The sequence below is a fragment of the Chroicocephalus ridibundus genome, chromosome 20 (genome assembly GCF_963924245.1).
Source record: "Chroicocephalus ridibundus chromosome 20, bChrRid1.1, whole genome shotgun sequence".
Taxonomy (NCBI): domain Eukaryota; kingdom Metazoa; phylum Chordata; class Aves; order Charadriiformes; family Laridae; genus Chroicocephalus; species Chroicocephalus ridibundus.
The window spans coordinates 4600689-4626353 of record NC_086303.1 but is presented as its reverse complement, the minus strand read 5'-3'; the positions used below and the strand labels follow the sequence as shown (position 1 = coordinate 4626353).

Genomic DNA, 25665 nt, shown 5'->3' with positions numbered 1-25665 from the left:
TGCAGAGCACTATAATGTGCTGAACGGCACTATACGGTTGCGAGCCTCATGGCTCCCATCCTGTATTTAAATACCCACCAAAGTAAGAAAGCTGCTGGTTCTGGGGATAATTAGCGCCAAAACTTCTGGCTGAAAAGCTGAGGGATCTAGTAAATGAAACCTGACCTACAGGTACACTCGCGCTAGTGAGACTTCAGCAGGTTCCTGAGGAACACCAACCAACGTCACTCAAGGAAAAAAGCAGTGACACAGATAAACCTTTCTAGTCTGGGCATCAAAAGACAGCTGTGGTCAACACTTCTCCTACCAGACGTGCAGCAAAGACCGCTAAAGATTACCAAGGACGTCTTCTCTCATATTGCACTTCATAGTAAAACCACTGTAAGAGAGAAGAACTGTCATCCGCTATGAGACACCAAGACTTATTCAGAGAACCTGAATTCACACCCGTCTCAGGTAAATGCTCAGCTCCTCCAAAAAATGGGTTTCTGAATTAGGATCCCACATGAACTGTCGCGTCTGTAGAGAAGGAAAGTAATAGCACTGTCTGGCCAATATCCCACCTGCGCTGCAACCGAAGTATTGCAGCCGAGCGCCCTGAGCTACTTCTTCAACCCATACCTCAAGTCCGCACTTCGTAAAAATGAAGTCAGAAGCACAGTTCTCGGTAAATTGCTACGTATTTAGTCTTAGACTTAAGTTAAAACAATAAAACGTTCTTCGCCCCTTCTCCTGCACCAAAATTCCCCACCCCTCCAAGCCCCAGCCACGAGCTGGGCAGTTACAGCTACGCGCAGCGTGCGTGCCCTGCAATAGCTTATTCTTCTATAGGAAGGAAAATCAACTGTTACGTTGTGATCCTCTGTCCACTAACTAGTTCAGTTTAAAAGAATTAAGAACTCGACAAATGCAATTTGTAAACACCATAGTTATACCGAACAAGAAGTCACAGATACAGACTGTTACATTGAAAGTTACCCTACAGATTTGCTTTTCATCACTAACTGCCACACTGACAAACAATTTTCATTTCACAATGGGAGCTGCGTACAGATCTCGGGAGGATTTTAGGAGGGATATTCAACCCCATTACTAAACTTTCCTGACTACTATATTTTTATTTTTTTTTTTGGTCAACACAAATTACATGCTTTTCAGCGTGGCCAGATCTGAACAATTCAGTAAAACTGCTTTTAGCAAAAAGGTTTAGTTCTTAGAAGCAATCAGGGCGAGGGGGAATTCACAGCATTCAGAAGTGCCACAAAGTGCCACAACACACCCTGAACCCGATACCTTAACCTGAAAAGAAAAGAAAATACCGAAAAAGGGAAGAAACGACCTGACAGAAACTCCCTCCTACAACTCCAGGAGGTAACGCTGCTGATCTTAGCATGATTAAAGTGCATCACCAGCAATTTAACAGCCTTTTAGTTACGAGAGCTTTTCCATGTACATTGATTCCCGTGGACTTACAGATAGTGCACCAAAACTCCAAACGGTTATCCTCCGATTTTTAAAATACAACTGTAAATAACAGCCAACAGTAATAGCCTACATTACAGCCAACAAAGAAATAATCACAACACTACGCAAACTATAAAATAGATCTGGCTTTTGGCAGTGATTACTTATAGCACCTACTCTTGATATCTTTGCAGAAAAACAACTCGGACACCGCAGTTTGCTGGGGTGTCCCAGGGACCTTCCGCTGGGCAGGTTCTGGGGCTTCCCACCGTACACCTGACCTGCTGGGGCTGGACCAGTGCAAGGAGTGTGGAAATCGAGGGGAAAAGAGGAGCCTAGAGAAGCACCAAGGTATGAGCACTATCTCCCTTTTTTTTTTTTTTTTTTTTTTTTTGGGTCTTCAGGTGTACTTCCTAGATTAGAGGGGGAATTATAGAGAAGACAACAAAACGGGGTTTATTCTACGCACTGTACTGATGTGCCTGTATACCTGAAAGGTGAAGGCACTGCCGCATGATGCAGGCCTTCCAAAGCCCTGGAGAACAGGAAGGCTGAGGACGGTGCGAGGACGCTCCAGAAAAGGGTTAGTGGTTTTTAAACTACAAGTTCTAGCTGAGTTTTAACAGTCAGTAGAGCAACCACGCGTAAATTTGAGGGACCACGTAAATGCTGCGTTCAAATCAAAACAGATTTGAAGCGTTAAATCACGGGGAAAGAAAAGTAGTGGAGAAAATGAGGAAAAAAAAAAAAAAAAACCAAAACAACCCAGAAACTAACATCAAGTACAGCCCATAGACTAACCAGCTGCAATTGGTGCTTTACGGAATTTTTTTTTTTTTTTTCCTTAAAGGCCCATATCCTGTCTTTAAAGCCACATCGCGCTCTGAAGTGACCATCTTCTACCTATAGCAGCCTGATGAGATGAGGCAGGTAGAAACTGCGATGGGGCTGTAAGCACAGAGCTATGAGAACATCCCAAAACATGGAGAGAGCTGTTATAATTTAATCCAGCTGGCAGACCAGGTTCTGTGCTAACGTTGGACAGGTTCCGTCAAAGTTAGGCACAGATGACATAGGACTGTGTTTAAATGAAAAAAAAAAAAAAAAAATCAATAGAAACCAAAAGATCCAATAACTAAGCAAAGTATAACATTCCATTCTTTTGCCATCTGATACGTGACCTGAGATAGCTACAGACTAAAACTTTAGGAGGACTTATTTCAATCTTGGCAGCAAGAGGACCTTCACTTTATCTAACAAACCTACAATAAAGAACAACAACAAAAAAAAGCAGAAACCAAATTATTTACTTCTCACCGCCCTCAGGAGAACTGATCCTTGGAGAAATGGCTTATCTAAATTGCAAACACCGTGGTCTAACCTTCCCTCCCACCCTTTCCCACCCCAGCCCACCCATGCACACACACATATCTCTCTCTCTCTATCTATCTTTCAGATGCAGACTCCCCCCGTAAAAGGCATTGCACAGGTTTGACTGACTGGAGAACACCACTCCAACAGCCAAAGTTACAACTCTTTCCACAACTTGCTTTCTGCAAGGACCAGTTGTCAGAGCTGAGAATCCCAGTGACACCACTGAGCTGAAATTAGATGATTTAGACAATTTCAAAGCTGGGGCATTGACAGCAACATGCCGGTCGCTCCCTGCTCCCTATGGACTTTAATTTAAATCGACATTGAAAAGTGGATGCTGCTTCATTTAATGCAGAGGGTCCTCAGTGTTCTTGGTCAAATTTGAATCTTAATTCTCTTTGGTATTCACCAGCCGAGTTCTGAAGTTAGGGTCTGTGTGAGTGCAAGAAAACCTCTGTGCTATCTTTTGGGGAAGGACTGAACTGGCGCAACTACCCCATAAAGATCCTGATCACCATCTCAATCTCTTTCCTGCACACTGGGCAAGGTGATCTCTTTTTCTTCAGCATCTTTGCACACCTGAAACAGGCCACAAGGTGAGCAGTCCTTCCATGGACAATATTCCCATCCCGCGGTCTATGATGGCATAAGAAGCAAGGATTGAGTAATTTTTTTATACTCTCTAAAGACTGTATTTCTTCCTCCTTTTTATGCTCAGTGAAACGCAACAGAGACTCCTTGCTTTCACATTCTCGTGCCAAATCCAAAGACTCAATAGAACTGCAGGGATCTACGTGCGATTTGTTTTCTACCATGTACAGGTCTTTGGGTTGGCCAACTGGAGCAGAAATAGTCCTTCGGCAGTCCGGCACATCTATCCCTTCATCATCATTTTTGTTTTGCATAGCATCAATGTCAGACAGAGAAAGAGAATGAGCCAGTTTGGGACAATCTGAGTACCAGTCTTTCCGTAAGGCCCAGCAGCGGTAACAGTACCGTTTGCCTGGAGAGTTAAATTTCTTGCATTTGGTACATTGCCAGCAGTCCTGAGGAATGATCGAGGCAGACAAAAACAGCAGTGAGTTAGTGTATTCTTGTGTACGACTCCTTTCCTCTACACAGGAAAAGCAGCAAAGAAGCTTCATCAAAAAAGGGCATTTATTACTGGATATAAGCTTGTGAATGCACAATTGCTAGTTTGATTATCAGCAGCTCAGAAAGCCTAAGGAGAATTTGACTAACCCTGTGCATTCTACCGACGCAGATCTCTTCTTAAGCATTAAAATCTGTCCTTCCTTCCTCCCAGCCTCTGGAAGAACACAATGTTCTCAAGCTGTGCAGTTTATTGAATTTTCAGTATCTCACTCTAAATCCACGGGTTGAGCGCCTGGAATCAGTCAGGAATATATTTCCCAGACTCACTAATCACTTAGCATCTGTTGAATCTGCACAACTAATAGCGGCTTACTTGATTACCCCGCATTGCGAGGGCAAGAGCTGCCCAAGTTCAGAGCTATGATTCAGCTGTCCAACGCCAGGAACATCCCGATTTGTCTGGGATGTCTAGAAGTCTAGAAATTTATGCTAAAAAACTTTGGTGCCACCAGCTGCAAAGAGTATTGTGATACACTTGTGCTGACTTACAACAAAACCTCAAAAGGCAGCCTGCGGGACTGGGAGAAAAAAAGGACAGATGAAAGAACACAAACTTGATGTCCCTCGCTATCTATCATGAGAATTCAGAAGAGGAATGGGGTACTGGGGAGGAGTGACAACCCAGTAATTACTGCTTATTCTCTCTTTCCACCTTGTTTTCTCATTAAAACAGGGAGAAGAGCTCTGGTCTGTCCTTAGAGAGGCACTGGGAGGACAAAGACATTACACCAGCAGGTACGCAGGCTCTCCTCCTGACAAAGTATCTCGGAAAAATGGGGTGAGATGGGAAGCAGGTTCTCTTATCCCAGAGACTACAACAAAACAAGTGACAGCTTCAGAGCTGGCTCGGACACCCAGGACTCAGTGGAATCCTGATCCTGACACAGAAATTTCCACTAACAATTTTTTTGAGTGTGAGCACCTTGGTGATTACAAAGTGCCTAGTTTAGATTTCCAAATCTCTGCCAAGGACTATACTCTAGATTTCCTTTCAGAGGACATTACAGAATTAACCTTATTAAAACATGCATGGATATTGTTAATACTAATTTCATATAGCATTAGACTGACCATGCTGGAAACTGAGGGCCTAATTTTCATTCATTTCCTGGGTGTGTTAAGGGACAAGTTAAATCACGAATAAAAAGCCAGTGGCTGCCCATGCTGACACTACATTACCCTGCACAAAAGGGACGAACAACGTAGAAACAAGGACCCTAATCTCCTAGTCAAAAAACCTTCCTAGCCAGAGCATGTATGAATTCTCTCATGTCACCAGAAATAGTGGCCGAAATCAGGTAAGTTCCAGGACTGCTCTGCAGTCAGGAGAAACACTTGGTGTCTTTGGACTGGGTGGATCAGAGCGTTCACGGGCTCTCAGTGCTCAATGCCTATCCAGCTCAGAATTTAACAGAGCCCTGCTACGATGCAGCACACTGCAAGCAAGGAACGCTGACCTAACGCATGCCTACCTCAGAAGTAGCTTCTGTATCTGTGTCATCACTTAAGCATTGAGAATCCTCAAAGTCATGCAAACATGCATCCTCAGTCACCTGGAAAGAGTGGAAATGTTGTAAGAGGGGTGCAATAATCTCTATTTATGACATGACTGGCACTGGACACCAAAACTAAAATGACTATATAATTGCCATTTCTGTAAGTGAATGAAAAGCTACTTTATAGTCACTATCCATTCTAGACTGTTGTCAATAACTGTGGCTGGGCGATATTCCTTTGGTCAACCCATACCTCTCTCTGATGCACACAAGAATCACGCAAACACATACACAAGAAATCATGAACTCAATCCTTTTAACACACACCTGATTAATTACTCTTCTGATCAATCTTACTAGTGACTTACACCTCAGCTAGCAGACTGAGGCCAGCCTACCTAACACTGAATACTAACACAACGTAAACTCAGATTTTCCTCTTCTGGTCTTTTCACTTATCAGTCTTGCAGCTACTGGCTAGAAATATAGTAAAGTTGCTGCTCGAATTTTAATTAATTTTAAATGATTTTTTTGCCTTGAAAATACATGCATTTAAATGAAAACCCAAGCAGATTGACTGGAAAACTATCACCCCATGTATGGAATGGTGACAGCCTTTTTTAAACACAGTTTAAACTCCAGATGGTTATAGACCTAGCTCCTCCCAAATCAGCACAGCACTAAAAGGCAGATGAAAAGCAAAGGATTTTGCACTTCCATGAGATCAATTAAACAAGGCCAACCTGCGGAACACACGCACTGCGGCTGTTTGAAGAAGTACCTTTTTGTCACCTTCTTTCACTTCCTCGCAGTCAACCGTTTCCCCCTTGACTGCAGCACTGCTCTGATCCGACGGGCATTCGTTGAGGAACCACAAGTCATCAGTAGTATCTGAAACAACGGCAGTGTCTATGTCCTGTTGGAGAAGAAACAGAAGAGACCACTCAGAGCTCAGGTTAGCAGCAGCACCACAGCAAATTCCTCTCCCCTTTTTCTCACTAACAGCCTTCTTAGCCCTGGGCAGCTTCTCCAGTCACCCCTGGGAGAGAAGGGGACAGCTCGCTACTCTCACAAAAACACCCATTTTTGCAAGCAGCCCTGTGCTCATCCCCTTGCCAGCTGGCCACAGGGCACCTGGCCACCAGGCTACAGCCATGTGCACCGCGTAACAACTTTCAACCCGGAAGAGGGGCAACTCCTGAAGTGCAGCTAATGCTCTGGAGCGCAGACAGACGGACCTCCAATGGCTGAACATGGCCTTCAGTGCGCTCCTAGTTTATTTAAGAACACTAAAGGTAACCAACCACCTGATGTGAAAGGCTGGGACAGGAACACACAAGGGAGAGGCCGAAAATCCTGGAGTGGGAAGGGGGAAGAAAGAACAAGAATATTTTATTTATTTGGAACCCAGAAGAGGAGAGGAAGAGAATACAGTGCACCTACTTAAAATGTCTACACACCTGGTTAGTCTGAATATCTGTTGATCCATTACTTCTGGACTTGTAATTGCTTCTGAGGTTGCCTAAAAACCACCATGGAAGACCAGCTACATCCCATTCCTCAAACACTAGGTCCAGTTTAGGCTTCTTGCTTTTAGAGAGGTTTTCTATTAAGTCTTTGTCTGTAAGAGCCAAGTAGAATCTAAGTCATGCCACACCTACATTACTTAAGAGACTATCAGAGAAAAATTTGGCCCCATCAGATTTCAGAAATCTTTCCTGCTCCTTCTTACAGCCAGTTACTGCTAAGAGCTTTGGGTTTGTGTGAGTGTACTGGGATGTTAGTTAGATCTGCCCCACACCTGTACTCATGTAATATCCAAGTGAACCTGGCAAAATGGTCACTGCAGAGCCATCAGAGCTCAGAGAAGCATCCCAGTGTTCCCAGTATCTCTATAACCGTACAGGTTCTCTTTAGCATTACCTCGCTTTTAAAACTCAGCACAGAAACACGAACGCTTCTTTCAGAGCTCAACCCAAGTCAACACCGCGTAGATTTCTTGAGTGACTTAAGATGCAGAAAGAATTTGCTTTGAATTTGGTTCAAATTTCCAGTGATGGGAGCTCCTGAATTCCGAAACCAGGCTCCAAATAGGAAGCAGGAAGGTAAGAATCCATCCTCCATAACCCCATGCTTCAGCCTCCTTTTTAGCCTGTGCAATTTAGTCTATGATCCTAAACTCAGTAGCCTGAATTTCAAGATAACCTTGAATCTCTCTCTCTTCAGTGCCAAGAGTTTCAAAGGACAAGGACTGTTTCTACCTCCTTTGTACGTGCAGCCAGGAAAATGTCTACTGCTCTCATTTGATCTGGAAATACCCACGCTTGCAAAGAAGATCTGGTTTTACAAATTAGGTTCCTTGATATGAGAACGACGTGAGAATAGAAAGTAGAAAACCAGGAAAATTGCTTCCGTAACACCACAAACCCTTGAGTGAACCAGCAAGAAATCCCCAGACATTAAACAAAGGAAACGCCTCAATATGAAGGAGCTGTATTACACTTAAGTTGGATAAGAAAAAAATTTTCCATTGTTACTCAGTTCCCTGATTGGCTTGCAGGTAATGACTGCAGACAGCTCAGGCTGTGTTCTCTGTAATCAGAGGAGAGAGTCCCTTGGGAAGATAAATAGATACAAGTATAATTTCAGCATTTAAAATACCCTTCAGCAAGGTCTGTAAAATTTTTCATTACATTGTTTAGTGATAGATGTTCTTTTGGAGCTTATCCTGCCATTTTATTCAAAGAGTTTGTTTATTTATGAGACCAAATATCCAAGCTAGAAAACATGTCTACCTTGAAATACCTTTGGTGAACATTTGCAGTTCTCTCAATCTTTAACATAAGATGATGATTTTTTAAAAATTATGTTCCACAACAGGTTTTTATTAGTCTCCCAACCCTCCTACTGCACTTTGCTGATGCAGAGCTCAATGTGTCACACTGGAGAAGGAGCAGAAGAGCTTGTACACATTGTATTACCGCAGAAAAGCTGGAACTCACCTTCGTAATTCTCACATTTTTGCTCTGAGGTAGACAAAGCAGAAGCATTGCTTTCACCGTCCATGACGCCAGTGTCAGAACCTTCTTGTCGGCTAAACTGCACGAAGGAAGGAAAAACGAGATGTTAGTCCACCAGAGCTTATAGGGACAAGGGGATGTAGCACTTCAATTCCGAGTCACCAGCTGCAGGGCAAGACCATGAAGTCATGAAAAGGAATAAAAGCCTCTGAACAAAAACTAGACACTAACGACCCTTTAAGAAAGCTAACGCATCTGTAATCAGCACAAACAATATACTGGCAACCTAGGAAAAATCTTAAGATTGGCAAAAGTCCAAAAGTTGCCATCTTTAATGCAGTAATGCTGTGATCTTTTTGACCCTCTGGCCCCCAGTGAGAACAGACACCTCCCAGTTCAGACTACTTTAATCCCAAAATAGACCTGGAAACAAGTTTGAGTGTGCAAAGATTTTTCCTAGGTTTCAGATTCTGCCTGAAAGCTTCTGAAAACAATCCTACTAAACACAAAACTTGTTCACACATTTTAGAAAGCTTAATTATTTGGCAATTCCTACTCAGAGAGGGGATGGGAGAGAGGGGAGAAAGGCATGAAAATAGAGTGCACGCTGGAGGAACTGAGGACTAGAAGTGCTACACCCCAGAGAAACGCGCTCAGAGACTGGTACTCTGTTATGAAGAGAACAGAGAAGGGTCACTCTGTCCCTGCTGTGTGGACTCCAAGAACTTTTCAGGAAGGTGAGGACCTGGCAGCCAAGCAGCACAAAGTTCTGGCAGTCCACCATGCACAGGTACAGAGAAGGGGCACTCTGTACAACAAAAGAAACCACCAGGCAGTGGGTTTACCTTCAGCTGGTCTTGGCTTGGCTTATCGACGCTCTGTTCCTTTGCGAGATTCTGTGCAGCATCTAGATGGCAGGTAAAACAAAAGAAAAAACCTTCCCTGGTAATAACCATTCTCACAACACAGAGGGTCTTCAGCAAGCAACCAACGAGCCAGGCTTGGCAGACCTCTAAGTAACCCTTTACGAGAAAGAGAACCCTTTCTTCCTTAAAGAGCTGGCCGTTTCCTAGAGAGGCATCGCTCCAGTATTCCCTAGGCCTTCCCAGGTCCATATGGAGGCATTAGCCTGTGGAACAGAGAGTCTGTGCCCCCTCAGAGATGAAGCCTGATGAAACTTCACAGCATGTAAGAACCTTCTTCTCAAGGTGAAGAACTATTCTTTTTCCTACAGGCTATCTTCACACCACAAGAAGTTCTAGGTCCTTTACTCAAGAGGTTTGCATGGAGGCAGAAACCTAGAGCAATAGCAGAGGGTGGGCACTCTCACTTGAAGGCTGGATCAGATCCATGCTGAAGAAGGTGAACACAGAAGAGTAAGATTTTATAAATACCTGAGGACACCATCTCTTTCAGCTCACGCTGAGACAGGAAAAACGTCTTCCTTAAAGGGTGTGGGCATGAACAATGACTAGACTAAAGAAAGGAAAATTCCATGCACAGCAAGCTCTTTCCTGGGTAACTGTGTACACATCCATTACACAATTTAATGCAGATGATTATGCTTGCCCCGAGAGTTAATTAAAAGGCCAACCTAAACAGCAAGAACAATCAAATTAACAAAAAACTTTCTACACAATAGGGGAGCTGCACTTAGGAAGCCTACCCTTTAAACAGAACGACTTGCTAGAGAACAAAAGATGCAAGGATGGCTCCTGCTTGCTCCCCTTTCAGTTTACCAGAAAAACTCCCTGCTGAATGCCAGGCAGACATGAACAGTCCGATTCACATCATGAATGCTGGCACTGATATGAAGACACTGAAAACTGCTGCTATAGGCAGAAAAGTGGACCACAAAGTGTCCATAAAATGAGCCAAGGCACAGGACCACAAAATGAGATGGCTCCATGCTATATTCTTTGCCCTCCGTGCAGTAGTTCAGCTTTCCTTTCTTCCCTTCCATCACCCTCAGCTTCTGCAGTCACTGATTATTTAATGCCTGAAGGAAAACAGAAGCCAATTGGCTCATCCATAATTGCTTTGGCTCTGCGGAGACACTAGAAGAAGTGAAGACCTACCCTTCTAACACTTTATAAATACTGCAACTAGCCTTAAACACTGGGTGAAAAGACACTCCACTTACTGGAAGGCTTCCTTTTCTGAAGCCAACATATACTATACAAAATGTCCTCTAAAGTGAGGTATTCCTAAATACACCTGATGTCAGTCACGCTCCGTGAAAGCTAGCCAAGTAAGGACACCATCTGATAAAGAGCATTATGCAAGAGCTTAGTCTTCATTATCAAGATGTACTGCAGTCACTTTTCTTTCTACAAGTGTACTTAAAAGAAGTGGCCCAGATAATCTGCAAAATGATGTGCTGATAAGCACTGATTTGGCTAACGAATACAAGCAGCTATTACAGAACATGAAACATGAAGACCTCTTTAAGCCCTATGGCCCTTCTAGTTATTCCTATGTTGTGATGAAGGCAAAACAATAGCTAGTCATCCTTCCTATGTATTTGGCGAAGGCCTGGTCTGCCAAGCTTGTTTCGTTTTATAGTCCCACGCATACACATGCAGACACGGTGGTATAACTCAGTGATCATCTCCCTAAAGGAACGGTATTTCCTTTGGCAGGTTTAAAAATAGTTACACCATGAGTGGCCCATACACGCACACGCAGCCACAGGCACGCAGCCGCAGGCACACACCGAGCAGAAGGGGACAGGGCAGCAGAGGAGAGAGCGTTTCGCTGGGATCCTTTGCTCTCCACATACAATGCCTATAGGGAAGAGGCCAGGGCATCACCAGCAAGGGAAACCGCACTCACACAGTTATTCTGTAGGTAATGTGTTTTGACGAGAGTCAACTTAGGAAGATTGTTCTATATAAATAGAGAAAGGAAGGGGACCTCAGAGGCACCGAGACATGGCTCAAAGCAGAGGACTAAGCAGTTTAGGGCCATGTTTTCTCAGTTTCTAAATTTGTGCAAGCTTTTATGTACGTGTAAAAAACAGGCTAAGCCCTTATGAAGAACTAAGTGCATATTATTTGCTTAGAGACCCCAGGAAGTACGGCACGAGACTCCACAACCCTCCTGGTGCAGCTCCCGCATGATTTGCACACTTGTAGTTTCATTAGAAGGTTTTTTTCAAATGAAGATTACCATCTGTACAATGGGAACAGCTGCAAAGAAGCCATCAGCTGAGATTAATTTAAGAATAAATTTAATTTATGACTGAAGGACTTTTGATGTAGGTAGATTTGATTTCTCTTATGAGCTGGGAAAGTAACAGTGACCTTTAAAGGTTCAAGTGTTCAATTAAAGCCCAGACCTCTTTGGCCTGCAGAACTAGGCTGGGTTTCCAGCGCTCATATTCAGTCTCAAGACTATGAATGTATAAAATGAGGTGAGAGCGAGAAGTCACAGCATGCTATGAAACTGAGAAAAGACTGAGAAACCAGTAATTATTTGGGTGGGATACTACAGCCATGTTGATTTGTACATCCAACAGCTAACTGATTTCATATCACAGCTACTGATGGTGGACACACAGAAAAGACACATACTCGAAGAGATTGTCTTGTCAAAGCCTTCATTAGCAGTTTGTTCCAACTTCAGAAACATTTCTCTCTTCTGAATATCATTACTTACCCAAGTTACATCAACACTATATTGAATATACTTGCCCATACTGTGACAAACCTACCTGCCATTGCAGCAGAAGTCAGGTTCCGCTTCAACATGTCATAGACTGGGCTATGGGAAAGAAGGCGACAGTTGACTACACTCGCAAAATCAAACAGCACTACCCTTTTAAACCAGGGACAGAAATTCTCTTTTATTATCCAGAGAGACACTGAAAACTGCAGGACAACTGCAGATTGCCACTCCTAAATGCTTGCTATAGAGAAGTCTAGCTCAGAACTTAACTGAAGGATGCAGATTTTAGCTTAAGTCTGAGATCAAGGGCCTGAGAAGACGCAGAAATAAAAGGGAAAAGATGTCACCTCAAGCAGCTCACTGCCTGGACCATTCCAAACTGGCTCTTCAGAACAAAGGAACTCAGCTCAAACTTGTCAAATGCATCACCAATAAGCCACTGAGCAGGGCACTTGGTATGCACGGAGGGTTATGCGACAGCGAATAAAAACAGTGACACCAAGGGTCTCGACAACCTCTACAATACAACATACATTGAAGGTGACTTTTTCCTACCTTGGATCTTTTACAGAGAAGCTCTCCAGTCCCAGCAGTTCTCCCAGCTGATCTCCTCCACAATAGACCATGTGTTGCTGTCTTTTGTCATATAGCTGCCTCACCATTATATACTGTCCTAGGTAATGCATAACCTGGGGATACGTAACACACCGTTAGCCATATCTGCAGCTAAAACCAAACCAATAAAGACCCTGGAAATTTGCTTTCGTTTATGATTCTTGCCTCCTGCTACCCTATACAGTGTGAGTCAAATGGCACCTGCTTTTTATGCACACCTGCAATTCGTTAGTGCCTCCCAACCAAAGGAGTTATGCTTTACCATACTGCTATAAGGTTTGTAACTATTAACCCTTGACAAGACGGAAAACTGGGTCAAAGACGGACAAACAGCAGTCACTCTGCTACCCCACGTTAAAATGAAACACGACATGGGTGCTAACACTTTTACCTGAGCAGCCTCCCTCAGTGAGAGCTGCAGATGGAAACTGCTGGTGCCCAAATAAGAGCAAAGAAGAGAAGGGAATGGGTGCAGAGGAGACAGAAGGTATCCCTGGTGAAAAGCATAAGCTGTTACTAAAGGATGACCACGTTTACAGTGCTCTTCCTCAGGACAGTTTACAAGATGCAAAAATAAGTGCATTAGTATCACAAAGAAGGATAAGAGAGGAAACATCCCCTGAGAGCTAGGGGACTGCTCTGCTACAGTGAGGAATGCAGAGTACAAGAGGATAAAGCAAAGTGCATTAAGCACTATATAGGCAGGTTCAACCCCCCCATTACCCACCAAAGTGACCCTCCTGAATGACAAGTGACCCTCCTGAATGACAGTGTCACCAAGAAGTTGCTAACAGTACTCCATTCACTGCAGAAAAAAACGACTTGCCTGAGTTAAAATGTTAATCTATACAAGTAACCTGCATTTAATACTCAACTCTCCCCATTTAAACCATTCAATTTGTTTTTGCAAAAATTTTTAGAAGCTAAATAAGTTATTTAAATGCATAAGTGTTTAAAATAAGTCACAAGGCTCTGCAGGAATATTTGACACATTCATAATGAAAAACCACTGCATTTAATTCTTTGCAGACAGGGTACTCTTGTAAATCACAGTCAGTGTCATTTTTTTAATCTCGTACACATATTGCATTTTGATCTTAAAATAAATGAATTCACGGGGTCTCAGGTTTAGCTGACAAGCCATTTCAAAGGAAACTTAAAAGAAAAATATCAACTGGAATCCAATTTTTAAGGCTTTCATGCACTGAGCAGAGAGCAAGACAATTGAATAGAATCTCCCACACTTCCTCAGGACTATGGCTATCCCATCTCTCCTTTCTTTAAAGAGGTTTCTGATTTTCCAGAATAAATGATTTTCTTTAATATTTCACTCTCCTATTCCAGTTCCTCCAGGGGCTCTCAAGACAATTTATGATCAAATCACAACAGCCCTATGGCTAAGATATCCCTGTTTTGCAGATAGGGCTTCAAAGTACAGAAGAATTAATAGCCAGTCCCATCCCTGCCCCACAAAGAGCCATCCCCCAAGCAACGAGGGACAGGCACATTTCAGTGCCAACAAACTGAGCCCACCTCCTTCAGTGTGAAGGTTTCACCTTGGGCACCTGCAGCCTGCAGAATCTTCAGAAGCGGCAGTTTGGGTCGCACCTAAAAAACAAAGAACAGAGTTTTGTTTGAATGACGGGAAGCAGTGCCCTGCTGAGAGAAAGCAGGTCACCCGGGCACGCACACCTGCCTATCACAGCAAACGAACACACGCTGCCCAGGTCAACCTGTGCAAGACTCACGCCAAGCACAGAGCTGACAACCCTGGTATGAGTCGTGGGGAAACACTGCTTGCCCCAGGCTAACCTGCTGAAGGCTGGTATTCTTTTTTACAAGTAATCTGCATGGACAAATGCTTAAAAAGAAGTTAGAAGGACTGGAAATCAGCACAATCATTCTGACTCAAGTGCAAGACAAAAAAAAGCCAAGGAATTTGGGCAGCCAGCTCTAAAGGCTTTAATCACTCACATTGTCCCATTAACTTTGATGTCATTCATCCTGTGAGGGAAGGCTGGAAACTCAGACCCTTGGTATGGAGTCCAAGGCAGCGACTAACAAACTACTGAGTCATGTATTTAGGAGCGATGGTGGTGCATTCAGATCGCCACTTCAAGAGCAGCACACCTGAATTTTCTCAATTAATGCAGTGAACAAATTGGGTCTGCTCTGTACAGACCTTTGGGAGCATGTATTTATTAGGATCCATGAATAGACACATAATAATAAGACTGCGTTAAACACAAGGTGTGGTTAATTAACACCAAGGATCAGAACCTGTATTTTTTGTAGATCTCACTCATCAAACAAAATCTTTATTATATAAAATATAAAGCACCCTGGGAACGATGCAACTGCTCCACAATGCCTTTAGTTTCACCCACACGCTCAAGCAGCTTTGAGTAGCAGATGAGAGAGATGATGCTATATAAAACAGCAGCAAGTTTTAAATAGCTGCTTCCCCCCTACGTTGCTCCTTCATCTATTCCAAAAGAATTTTAACAGTTCCTAGGAGAGGGCCACCACATGATCTGATGCCTTGTGTTCTCTAAAAATGTCAGAAAGCCCTCACTGTTCTCTGAACGCTACACTATTATGTACAATATTGTACACTAATGCACATTTCCCACACTGAATCACTTCCTCTGTTCTCCTTGTCTGTCAGATGCTACTACAGCAAGATATTTCCATCTGTCACAGCACAGAAAGTCCAGTCCTCAGTGCACGACGTTCATTGCTGTTTCCCCTTTGACAAGGCTTATGCCTTCTCCAGGCATGTGATCCATGATAGGTAGTAAAGGTCCTTACCTATCACTATTAGGTGGGTTCACCTGTGTCGCATACCCACCCTTCCTTTCTCCCTATATAAATGCAATTGCAGTCTCCCTTTGCCTTTCCAAGGAGCAGAGCCTCCCTGCAACCCTGTAATACCCCCTTGAGGGACAGTCTGACCTGCAGCACCATTTTCCTGCACAAGGTAAGAGTGGGGTTTGGTGGCTTGTCACAACTCTAATTTGTCACTCAGCTATCAGACAGTATCTTGGTGGGGTGTTTGTTCCACCTGTTTTCTAACACTGTAAAAAAATTACCTCCCCTGTGAATGTGTCTGGGCTGCCTGTTTTCTCATTATTATGTTTGCAAAATGCATTTTTAAGCTCAAATGGAACAGCTCATGTCCAGCCCCAAGTCTCTTCTCAAGATCAGCTTTTTCACTAGGGAAAAAAAAAAGCTCAGCACAACTCGAATAAGTGCTTCTATCAGCACATGATTTTTAATAAGATGAAATTATGTGTTTGCATTCATTCATTTCTCTAATGACCACTCTCAAATGGGTATAAGTAACTTCTTACACATCTCTTGCTGATTAAAGCAGCAACCTAGTTAGCTTGATCACTTTAAAATGGGCCCTTAGCTACTACAGTACAGCCAAAATGGAAGTGTTTATTCCACACTGCCTAGGACACTGAGTGTTGACAATCAATATTTTGCTACTAATATCAGAGCCTATTTACTTATTTTTTCATGCAGAGTGAATTGAATAAATAAGCGTATACATCAGTTCTGCACAGGACTTGGCCACATTTCAAAGCTTCTAAATTAAGCCTCAAATGAGTTCTAAATTAAGCCTCAAATAGGAGGTTCTCTCAACTTCCCATCAGCTTATTTCCCTTCCTGCCACATCCCCTCATACTGTGGAAATGCTTCTTACAATGTATTGGCTCTGGAAGGTTGGATGCCTGTCTCAGAGAAACCTTTCTGATTTTTAGACCAGATTTTTACTGTTATTGTTTGCAAATTTCTCTTCTCTGACTTACTATCAACATGGTATCGAGCCATACTCAAACCACACACCTGCCACATTGGCCTTGGCTCACAGCTACAAGTACTTTTTGTTCCAGGGACACTCTAGGAATATTAGATAGTGGGAGTACTACGTGTTCAATACTTATCTAAATTGACATGAAAAAAGGCATGGGGGTGCATTACTGACTAGACAAAGTTCAGCATAGAAGCTTACAAAGCTCCAATACAACTGTCTGTAAGAGTCCAGCACCAGGAGGAATTCTTAAATATAGGTCCAGCACAAAAATAGGCATTATCAAGTTTCTTGTATGGCAAGTTTTAACTGCTTTTTCCCCTTTCTCCCCCTTTAAAATGTTCATAAATCATTGATATGAAACTGAAAGCCAACAGAACTCCTCAGGATAAAAGCCCTACTCCAGCAGGCTAAATTCTTATTACTTAAATGCACTTGGGAGAGCTTTGATTTGATGGAAGAAATCACTGCTTCAGTGAGGAGAAAGCTGTGAGAATAAGTGGGAGAGATAATTACCTGGTTAACTTGTCCAAGTGTGATTCTGCAGGCATTCTCAGCTGCGGGATGCTGGGCAGAGCTTGAAGATGTCATTCTGGCAGTGATTAGCTGTTTATAGCACAAACCTATAAATGAGAAGGGCCATGTATCAATTAAGCTGAAAAACCTGGTCTTGAGTTTAACCACTTCCACTTCTTAAAAGCTTCAGGAAACCAGTATTTAAAATTAGCCCTGCATGCATATCTTAAACCACTGCTGTATAACGCGAAAGTTACTGTGTCCCTCACCTGCTTTGTCCTACCTGAGCGGCACCCGGCTGCCCCATGTCTGACAAAGAGCCATGTGGGAACAACTGGGACAGATCCACTGTGGCACTGAGGATGCTGTAACTGCCCATCTCTAGGAGTGGCACAGCATGGTGAGGAACTTGGGGACCTGCCAGTCTCCATCAGGCCCCTGGCAAATTCTTAACATGGTGAAATCCTTGAGTCAGAGGCGGGGGAAATAGAAGCTGAGTCACAATCAACCACAATGGAAATCTCCACAAGACAGCAACCCCCCCAGTTGTCCAAACGGAGGAGCAGTCAGTGCTGATGGCAATAATTAACACCTTCCCCACCCGCTCTTCCAAGAGCTGAAAACCTGCTAAAGCTGCTGCAGCCTTCATCCCAAATAACTAGATGCAGGCTATAAATGAACAGTTTTTACAGCATTACTGGATGAGCAGGTGAAATGATCCTTTCCTGGAAAGGAACAAAAGGGGAAGTCCTGCAGCTATTTGAATTTTTCAAGCCCTATCAGTTTCAGTATCCACCCAAAGAGCACAGCTTCATATGCAGAATGATCTGTAATGACTCATGCTCACAGCACAAACCACACAAGTTTGAAAACTTCTTTATATGTAAAGAGAAAGGCCAGTGTAAATTTAAGTAGCCACTGAAAAAAAGTAACTCGAACCTGCTGGAGAAGGAACTTAAGTCTTGACCTCTTGGTTGCAGCAGTAAAGCTCAGATCAATATAGCTGTAAAACTGTGTGTCCCTGGACCTAGTTACAATAAAATCTCCATTTCAACGTTCATCTGGATGCACTTCTGCAGGCAATACAGAAACAAGCCCGGCAACTGCCATTTTTGTCCCTGCCCAGAGCAGGGGGGTTGGAAGTAGACGATTGTTAAGGTCCCTTCTAACACGAACCATTCTGTGATTTTGGTAAACTTCAGGCTAGAGCACGAGACAAACTAAAAAGTCTGAACCTGCCTACAGAGATGCAACTTCAGGAAAGTTTTTACTGGAATCTGTGGAATCTGGAAGAAGCATCGACTTTTAACCATGCAGTAGTTAAAATTAGATTTGAACATGTGAAGCAAAAACTTTCAAAGCAGTATCTAAATTGTCTTTCGCAAAATTTTCCAGATACAGCAAATGAATTTACTATTACTACAACAGCTATAAAGAATGTAAGCCAGTACAAAACCAGAAAAACAACCGGACTTACGCCTTGAGGAATGTAACCAAACATTTTAGATGTAGACAAAACAGGCTGAACATCTATCTAGCAGGCAGTGCAGAAACCTCAGCAATGACAAAAATCTGAGCACCAATTCAAGTTACTGACCACCTATCCCTCCCCTGCCCTGTCTAGTAAAAGGAATTTACAATGACTTTGTTAGAGGCTTCTGAAAATTCCTATAGCATTATATTTCCCTGAAGTAAGGCACTATCAGGAATAAAATCGTTCCCAAAGATCAAACATATCTCTAAATATTTAGGAAAGCTTAATTAAAGCATATCAAATGTTCAAGTTTGGTAAATAACCTTGACAGTGAACAGGTCTAGGTAGTAACTCAAAATAAGTGACTTATAACAGCTAAAACAACTTTCACGTTATCAGTGTCTTAAATTTTAACTAAAGTTTCTACTTGATAATGCCAAGCACATTGCAACACAAACTGCCCACCGGATCCTTTATGCTTTAAAGCTGTACTTTGTCCTAGCTGCAGACAAACTTACCGACCTTGAACTTCTCTGCTCTAAGGAGTATCACTAGGATGGGCCAGCCGCTGCCTCGGGTTCCCAGGTTCCCTTTGCTCCTGCCAAGGAGAGTCTGCGGGTCCTTGTGCAGGAGAAGCAGCTCCAGCTGCGCGGGGGGGGACTCAGTGCAGCCTCCCCAGGAGCTCCCCACGCCTGGCTGGGCTCCGGCGGATGCTCTGGGCTCTGAGTCGCTCTTTCAAAAACTGCTCCTGCCTCCAACTCATCTAATCAGGAGAGGGAGTTGCTAAGTGCATCAGCCTCTGGTAAGAGCTGGAGTTGGTGTGAAAAACGGACAAAAAGGGAGAAAGCAGTGGATTTCCTCTCCACCCTGCATTCCTGGAAAGGGGCTCAGCAAGTGTCAACCAAAGATGACTTTAACCGTTTCAATACTGGTTTTATTAGAGAAAGGCAAGTTAGTGCCTTGCTTCCAGTCTTCACAGACAAATTGTATTTTTAGTATGTTTGACTCTTAGTAATACTAACTTCCTTTAACTAGAAATTAATCTGGAGATTACTGAATGCCGCCCCTCAAAGCATGCAAGCTCTAAAATGTGTCTAGGCTGCAGACAGCCACAGGATTTAGGGAGGCAGCCACCAGTCCTGCCAAGGACTTGGCAGTCACCGTCCTGCCAAGACAGAAAATCTCATTTATGTTACCACCCTCTGTCCAGAGACTGGCCAGAAACAAAGGGGGCAATTCCTAGAGAACTGAGAAGCTTCTTGCTCAGTGAGCCCTATCTAACTTTCCCCTGCAACTCTATTTTCTCATCTATTTTATGCCAAATATTTTACTCCACAACCCTGGAAGCGTCTAAACTAATTTGTGGCCAACTGAAGGAAGCACCAGTGAACTTACCGCTGTTCCCCTCTATGGCTTTGGAGCCACATGTTAGAAAATTACACCAGACCAGAGTAATGATTTGGAGGAAACCATGAATCACAAAGTAGTCATGAAGTAACAATTTTTTTCCATTTGAACACTTTATATGGTCATGCACACTACAGGAACGAGTCATCTGCCTGTTTTGTGAGTAAAAGTTCCTTCTCTTGAGAGATCAAAACCCCACGAGACCACAGCTTTTGATGCTTGCAGAAGACAAGGCTTGAGACAGAAGATTTAACAGACCCAGAAGGGAGCGCAAGTGTACTGTGCACAGACATTCTTGACAACAGTGTCCAAAAAGCTGAAGCTAAACTTGTAATTCAAGTTCACTTTTCGTGTTAAAGGCTCCTTCTTTTAAGGAAAGAACACAATTTCTAATTTCTGTGCAAAGTGAAAACATAGCAGGGAGCGTAAGCTAGATATTATTGTTCGGTGTATCTGTGGACCCTGTAATGGCTCACTTCAACAGTGGGTTACGATCTGACACTTAAGTCTTGTCCTCAGCATCATCCTTTTTCATCAGGCTTTGAAGTAAAGCGAAATTTCTACCGAAAACAAACTTGCAATCTCCTGTACAGTGTCCTGTAGAGGGCGGCCCTGGAGGGGGGCTTTACACCAGCGCTAATCTGACAAGAGCCAGAGCTAATTAGGTTTGTCCCTATCAGTGTGAGTCCCTGCGAGGTTTTCATGCCTGCAAGTCCTCCTCCCCACCCGGCTTGTGACAGAAACGGTTACCCCTCCCTGCAAACCACACCTTGTGACATCCTTCGCTCCACCACCGCTGTCCCAGTGCTTCCACCTTTCTCTGGGCTCTATGTTTCACCCGATCCCATCACCGTGTTCCCAACAAGCTCACACATGTCCTTTGAGAGCCGCACAATGCCAGCCAAGGGGACATCGAAGTTGCCCTTCCACTGCCACCTTGTCACGATTTTACTCCATGAGCCCTTGTAAGTGTTGGCTGGTTACTGGGGGCTTCTGAATGGGAGTGGTAGCAGGAGGAGAGAAAGCTGGGCTGTGAATTACGTGATTTAACAGATTTCACACTTTATAGACTGCTTGACTTCAACTTTTGCTGTCCTGTGCTCAGTTAAATGCTCTAATTCATTGCTTTGATATTTATTTAGCACTCAATCAGGAAAAATACCCTCTGCTAGGAAAAGCATCCAGAGAAAAGCCCGATTTCACTATGGAGAGGTCCCTTAATGCATTACATATGGCAACAAAAGGCAAGGCTACTATTTTTAATACTAAACGCTAATTTTAGAGTTCCTTTTTAGGCAGCTGCTCTGGAGTAAAATCCATATCTTCGAACTCAAAAACCATTTTAATTCTGAATTTCACCTGACATGAGTTTTGTTGCTGCTGTGCTGCATCTGCCCCAAATTGTGTGCTGCTCCCCAAAGGTCTGCCAATAATGCACCAAAATTAGCCAACCTTTGATAAACACTAGTAGTTAACAAATGCAAATGTTATGCAATGCTCATTTTATTGCAAAACCAGTTAAGCAGGAGGGAGAACAAAACTGATAGTTTCAATTTAAAAAGGCACACTGGCAAATTACGCTCCAAATCTCCCTAAATCAGCTGCTGCCGCCGGTATTTGTTGCTGGTGATGTCTGGAACCGGGCAGCGCTTCCACCCCACTGCGCATGCCCCTGCTTCCATTTATCTCTATTTTAACAGATGAAATTGGGCTTTTTCTCGGAGTCGCTTTTCCCAATAGCAGATACTTCCTTAAGGGAATGTCAAATCAATATCACTATTTTAACGCATTCAACCATGGAGCAAAAAGTAGTTAGATCATGAAAACAAGCTGCTTCCATCAGATAAGGGCTATTTAATACCCTGAAGTGACTGTGCTGACTGTTCCTGTCACAGCAAACTACAGCTTAGATGAAGATTTCTTTCCCTTCAGTGTTGAGCCAAATACTTTAGAATTTATGAGTCAAACTGAAGCTAATAATCTATTTTTTGTAGCAGTGAAAAATGAGAAAAGCCCTGATTTTAATCACATCTTCGGCAGAACTAGCTGCGTGATGTTTCACTTATGAGTTTGCGTATTGCTGAACGTCTAGGGGCTTTTGCTCCACTGCTAGCAGAGCTGCTGAATGTATAGGCATGCACTCAAACTCCTGTTACGTGTGTTTGCCACGTGGCCCAAAGGTCCAAAGAACACTTCTGAAGAAGCAGGCACTCGGGATATGAATTTTAACCCTTTCTTTGGGGCCTACAGGAAAGCCGGGGAGGGGCTGTTTGCAAGGGCATGTAGTGACAGGACGAGGGGCAATGGTTTTAAACTAGAGCAGGGCAGGTTTAGATGAGACATTAGGAAGAAGTTCTTTGCACTGAGGGTGGTGAGACACTGGCCCAGGTTGCCCAGAGAGGGGGTGGAGGCCCCATCCCTGGAGACATTCAAGGCCAGGCTGGATGAGGCTCTGAGTGACCTGATCGAGTTGAAGATGTCCCTGATCACTGCAGGGGGTTGGACAAGATGGCCTTTAGAGGTCCCTTCCAACCCAACACATTTTATGATTCTATGATTTTTGGGTATGTTTTCTGTTCAGTCTCGGGGCAGTGAGTGTAACGCAGGGAGCTGCCTGGCACCTGACCTACCTGGCAGAACTGTCCAGGCTACCCTGCTTGGAGCTGGGCCACCTACGCTGGCCGTGCGGCCACTTGGAGCTGCTGGAGAGCATTAAATGAACAAATACCGTAGCAGAAACAAGTCTGAGTTCTCATAACAGCTCTGTGTTCATATTTCAGTGGCCCCTTCAACCTCTCTTGTTATTCCTTCTCTAAAAGTTTGTCATTTGCATCTAGTAAATTCTGCTTCTGTCAAATATAAGTCTTGGAAAGCTGTGGGTTTATTTCAGCTCTCTTGAACCCTCTGAGCGTTACAGCCCTAAATTCTGCACTATCCCAAAGCGGGTATGTCAGAACCGATCAGCCTAAAAACAAGGGATCATCTTTTAAAGTCCATCTGTTTAATACACGTGAAACATCACACATCTAATCTTTCGAGCGATTAATCCCTGCCTGAAAATGCTTCCTTGTTGTTAACACCGCACTTAGCAGAGCAGCTACTTCCAAGCGTTAACCTGCCCAGCCTCCAGCAGTGTTTTGCCTTGGAAAAGCACGGCAGGGTTTAAGGTAAAATCATTCTGTGAAAGATGACACATGGCAACAGCCCCTGTCAGCCTCTGCCGTAGTCAGCTCACATCACATCCCTCAAGCTTTTACTTTAAATGCTGCCCCAGTTATCAATGCTGCAGGTAACCATCGGGTACGCAAAAGCTCAGAAAGCCAAAAGCGTGCTTCGGAAAAGCTCTTGGCCCCTCAACCGCCTTCACCCCCGTCCCCCGCCGCCCTCCCCGCTCCCCCGGCCCGCCCGGCCCCGGAGCGCTGCGCCCCCGAGCCCCGGCCTCCCGCGGCGGGCTCACCCTAGAGCTGCTCCATGGGCCCCAGGTCGCCCCACAGGCCGGGGTCGGGGGGGTGGGGGTGGGGGGGACGGGCCCCTACGCCCCCCGAGGCCTCCTCTCCACCATCTTAGCGGGGCTGCGGGCCGCCACTTCCCCTCGCAGGCAACATGGCTGCCCGGCGCGGCGGGGCCGCGCCATAGAGCGTAGCGGAAGTTGCCGCTAGAGAGGCGCGGAGCCCCGGGCGAGGAGCGCGCGCGCCCCCAAGCGGTGGAGGACCGAGCACGAGTTGCACCGTTCCGGTGCAAACCGCCCGCTCCGGTACAGCCCCCCTCGGTCCGCTGCAACCCCCCCGGCCCGGTGGAAGCCCCTCACGCCGGAACGGCTTCATAAGGTACAGAGCTGCACACACCCCTCCTCCTCCAGCTCAATGCCAACCCTCCCGTCCTTCCATCTACCCAGCCCCAACAGGGCTGTGCCCGCACACCGGCCCGGTACGGCCCCCACTCCGTGCCTCTCCGCAGCCAGGTACATGCCCTGCCGTGCTTGCATATGCTGATAGGAACAAACCGGGAGCGCCAATCTCAGAGCCCGGATAGCTCAGTCGGTAGAGCATCAGACTTTTAATCTGAGGGTCCAGGGTTCAAGTCCCTGTTCGGGCGTAATTACTTTTCCTCTGCTAGAACTTGTTTTTGGAGTGTTTTTTTTTTATTTCCTCTCTGGGGGCGCAGCCGGAACACCCCCGGTGGGAAAGGCCGCCCTTGCCGCGGGTGTAAAAGGCTTTTGGGGGAAAAAAATAGTTAGGAGAAGCGGGAAAAAAAGGAAGTTAACGCCCGAACAGGGACTTGAACCCTGGACCCTCAGATTAAAAGTCTGATGCTCTACCGACTGAGCTATCCGGGCTCTGTTAGTGCAGTTTGCCGTGCATGTAGATCACTCTAGCCGCGATCCGCACGGCTGCCTCTACATTCTGCACCCTCACTGAAACCCGCGCCCCCACGGACACTTTCAGCGTGGGCCGCCGGGCAGGGAGTGCCCTGCGAGGAGGGATGTGGCCCCCCGGCTGTCGCCCTTCCCCACAGCAAAGCTCCTTGCTGCTGGGAGGGCAGCGCTGGGGAAAGCTGCGAGGGGGGGGGGCGGGCAGGGTGTTAGGCAAAGTGGGAACAGAAAGAGTACTGGGAATAGTCCGTCCCAGCACAGGGGATACTGGGGTGTGTTTAATTAGCGGGATTTCTCCAGTCGACCCACAGCCCCGCATCCCACACCGTGGGTGACGATTCCCGTGGGTTTTGCAGGCCGATGTGGTGCAGACTGAGACCATTTTTCCACCAGGGCCTGGTGGGAGATGGGGCCCCGGGGTGCCCAGCTGCACTGGGAGACCCCCAAGTCCCAACTTCCCCCGACGTGGCATGGTGAATCCTGCAATGACCTCCATCCTCCCGTCTCCTGGGGATCTGCAGAGAAGCAGGGAGGCTGGGATAACACTGTCCCCACTAAACCCAAACCACAGGCTGTGACTCGCAGCCCTCCCAGCGCGGTCCATGGCTCTCCAGCGTGGCGCTGGGGTTTCGGAGGTGATTATTTCCCCCGTCTGCAAGAGCCTGGCAGGGCCGGCCGCCCACAAAAACAAATTACAGCCACCGCTGCCGTGGCTCCAGCACATCTGTTACCCACAATGTGCTTGTGCAGCTGCTTCTGCCCCTGCTCTCCTCCCTGAGCCGTGGGTTGCGGGTGAGAGTGTGTCCCCACCAAGCTGGGGGGGGCTCTGGGGACCCCCAGGAGCACCCCAGCTCTCCAGTGGGGTGCTGTGGGGTGTCTCAGCACACTCCTGCAGCTCCCCGGAGGGGTACAGAGGAGCACCTGCGCCTGTGTAAGCACCAGCCCAGTGGGAAGCAGAGGGAGGTGGGTGCTGATGGGGACCCCAGGGATGCCCCCAAGCATGGGGCACTCTGGGGAGGTGGAAGGGGGCCGTCAAAGGAGCAAGAGTGTCTCATCGCCCACCAACTGTCCTGCCAGGGGATGCGGGATGGGGACAATGCAAGACAGCAGATGAGGGATGGGGAAATGCAGGATGGGGGGGATGCAGGATGAGGGTGCTGTGGGATAGGGGCGGTGGGGGATGGGGGGGATGTGGGATGGGGAGGGATGCGGGATGGGGGGAACGCGGGATGAGGGATAGGGACGATGCGGGATGGGGGGGACGTAGGATGAGGGGGATGAGG

The 25665-nt window shown here is 45.5% G+C and overlaps 1 protein-coding gene and 2 non-coding genes across 7 annotated transcripts; 1 reads left to right on the top strand and 2 right to left on the bottom strand.

The window, feature by feature from the left end:
- Nucleotides 1-2877: 2877 nt before the first annotated feature.
- MDM4 (MDM4 regulator of p53) lies at nt 2878-23616 on the bottom strand. 5 transcript variants are annotated; one of them, XM_063356912.1, is made up of 11 exons: nt 23468-23616; nt 17130-17236; nt 14327-14401; nt 12734-12867; nt 12225-12274; nt 9355-9416; nt 8492-8588; nt 6950-7110; nt 6271-6405; nt 5466-5546; nt 2878-3884 (listed from the first exon to the last, which is right to left on the bottom strand). In XM_063356912.1, exons 2-11 carry the CDS (start codon nt 17202-17204, stop codon nt 3330-3332), a joined length of 1425 nt encoding a protein of 474 aa, XP_063212982.1. In that variant the 5' UTR covers nt 17205-17236; nt 23468-23616; the 3' UTR covers nt 2878-3329. The 5 variants fall into 5 exon arrangements, with proteins under 5 accessions (XP_063212982.1, XP_063212984.1, XP_063212983.1 ...); XM_063356914.1 differs by lacking the exon at nt 23468-23616 and adding an exon at nt 19122-19785; XM_063356913.1 differs by lacking the exon at nt 23468-23616 and adding an exon at nt 19126-19784.
- Nucleotides 23617-24032: 416 nt separating this feature from the next.
- TRNAK-UUU (transfer RNA lysine (anticodon UUU)) lies at nt 24033-24105 on the top strand. Its single transcript has one exon. It is a non-coding gene; the product is annotated as a tRNA-Lys (tRNA).
- Nucleotides 24106-24273: 168 nt separating this feature from the next.
- TRNAK-UUU (transfer RNA lysine (anticodon UUU)) lies at nt 24274-24346 on the bottom strand. The gene has a single exon. It is a non-coding gene; the product is annotated as a tRNA-Lys (tRNA).
- Between the last annotated feature and the right edge of the window lie 1319 nt (nt 24347-25665).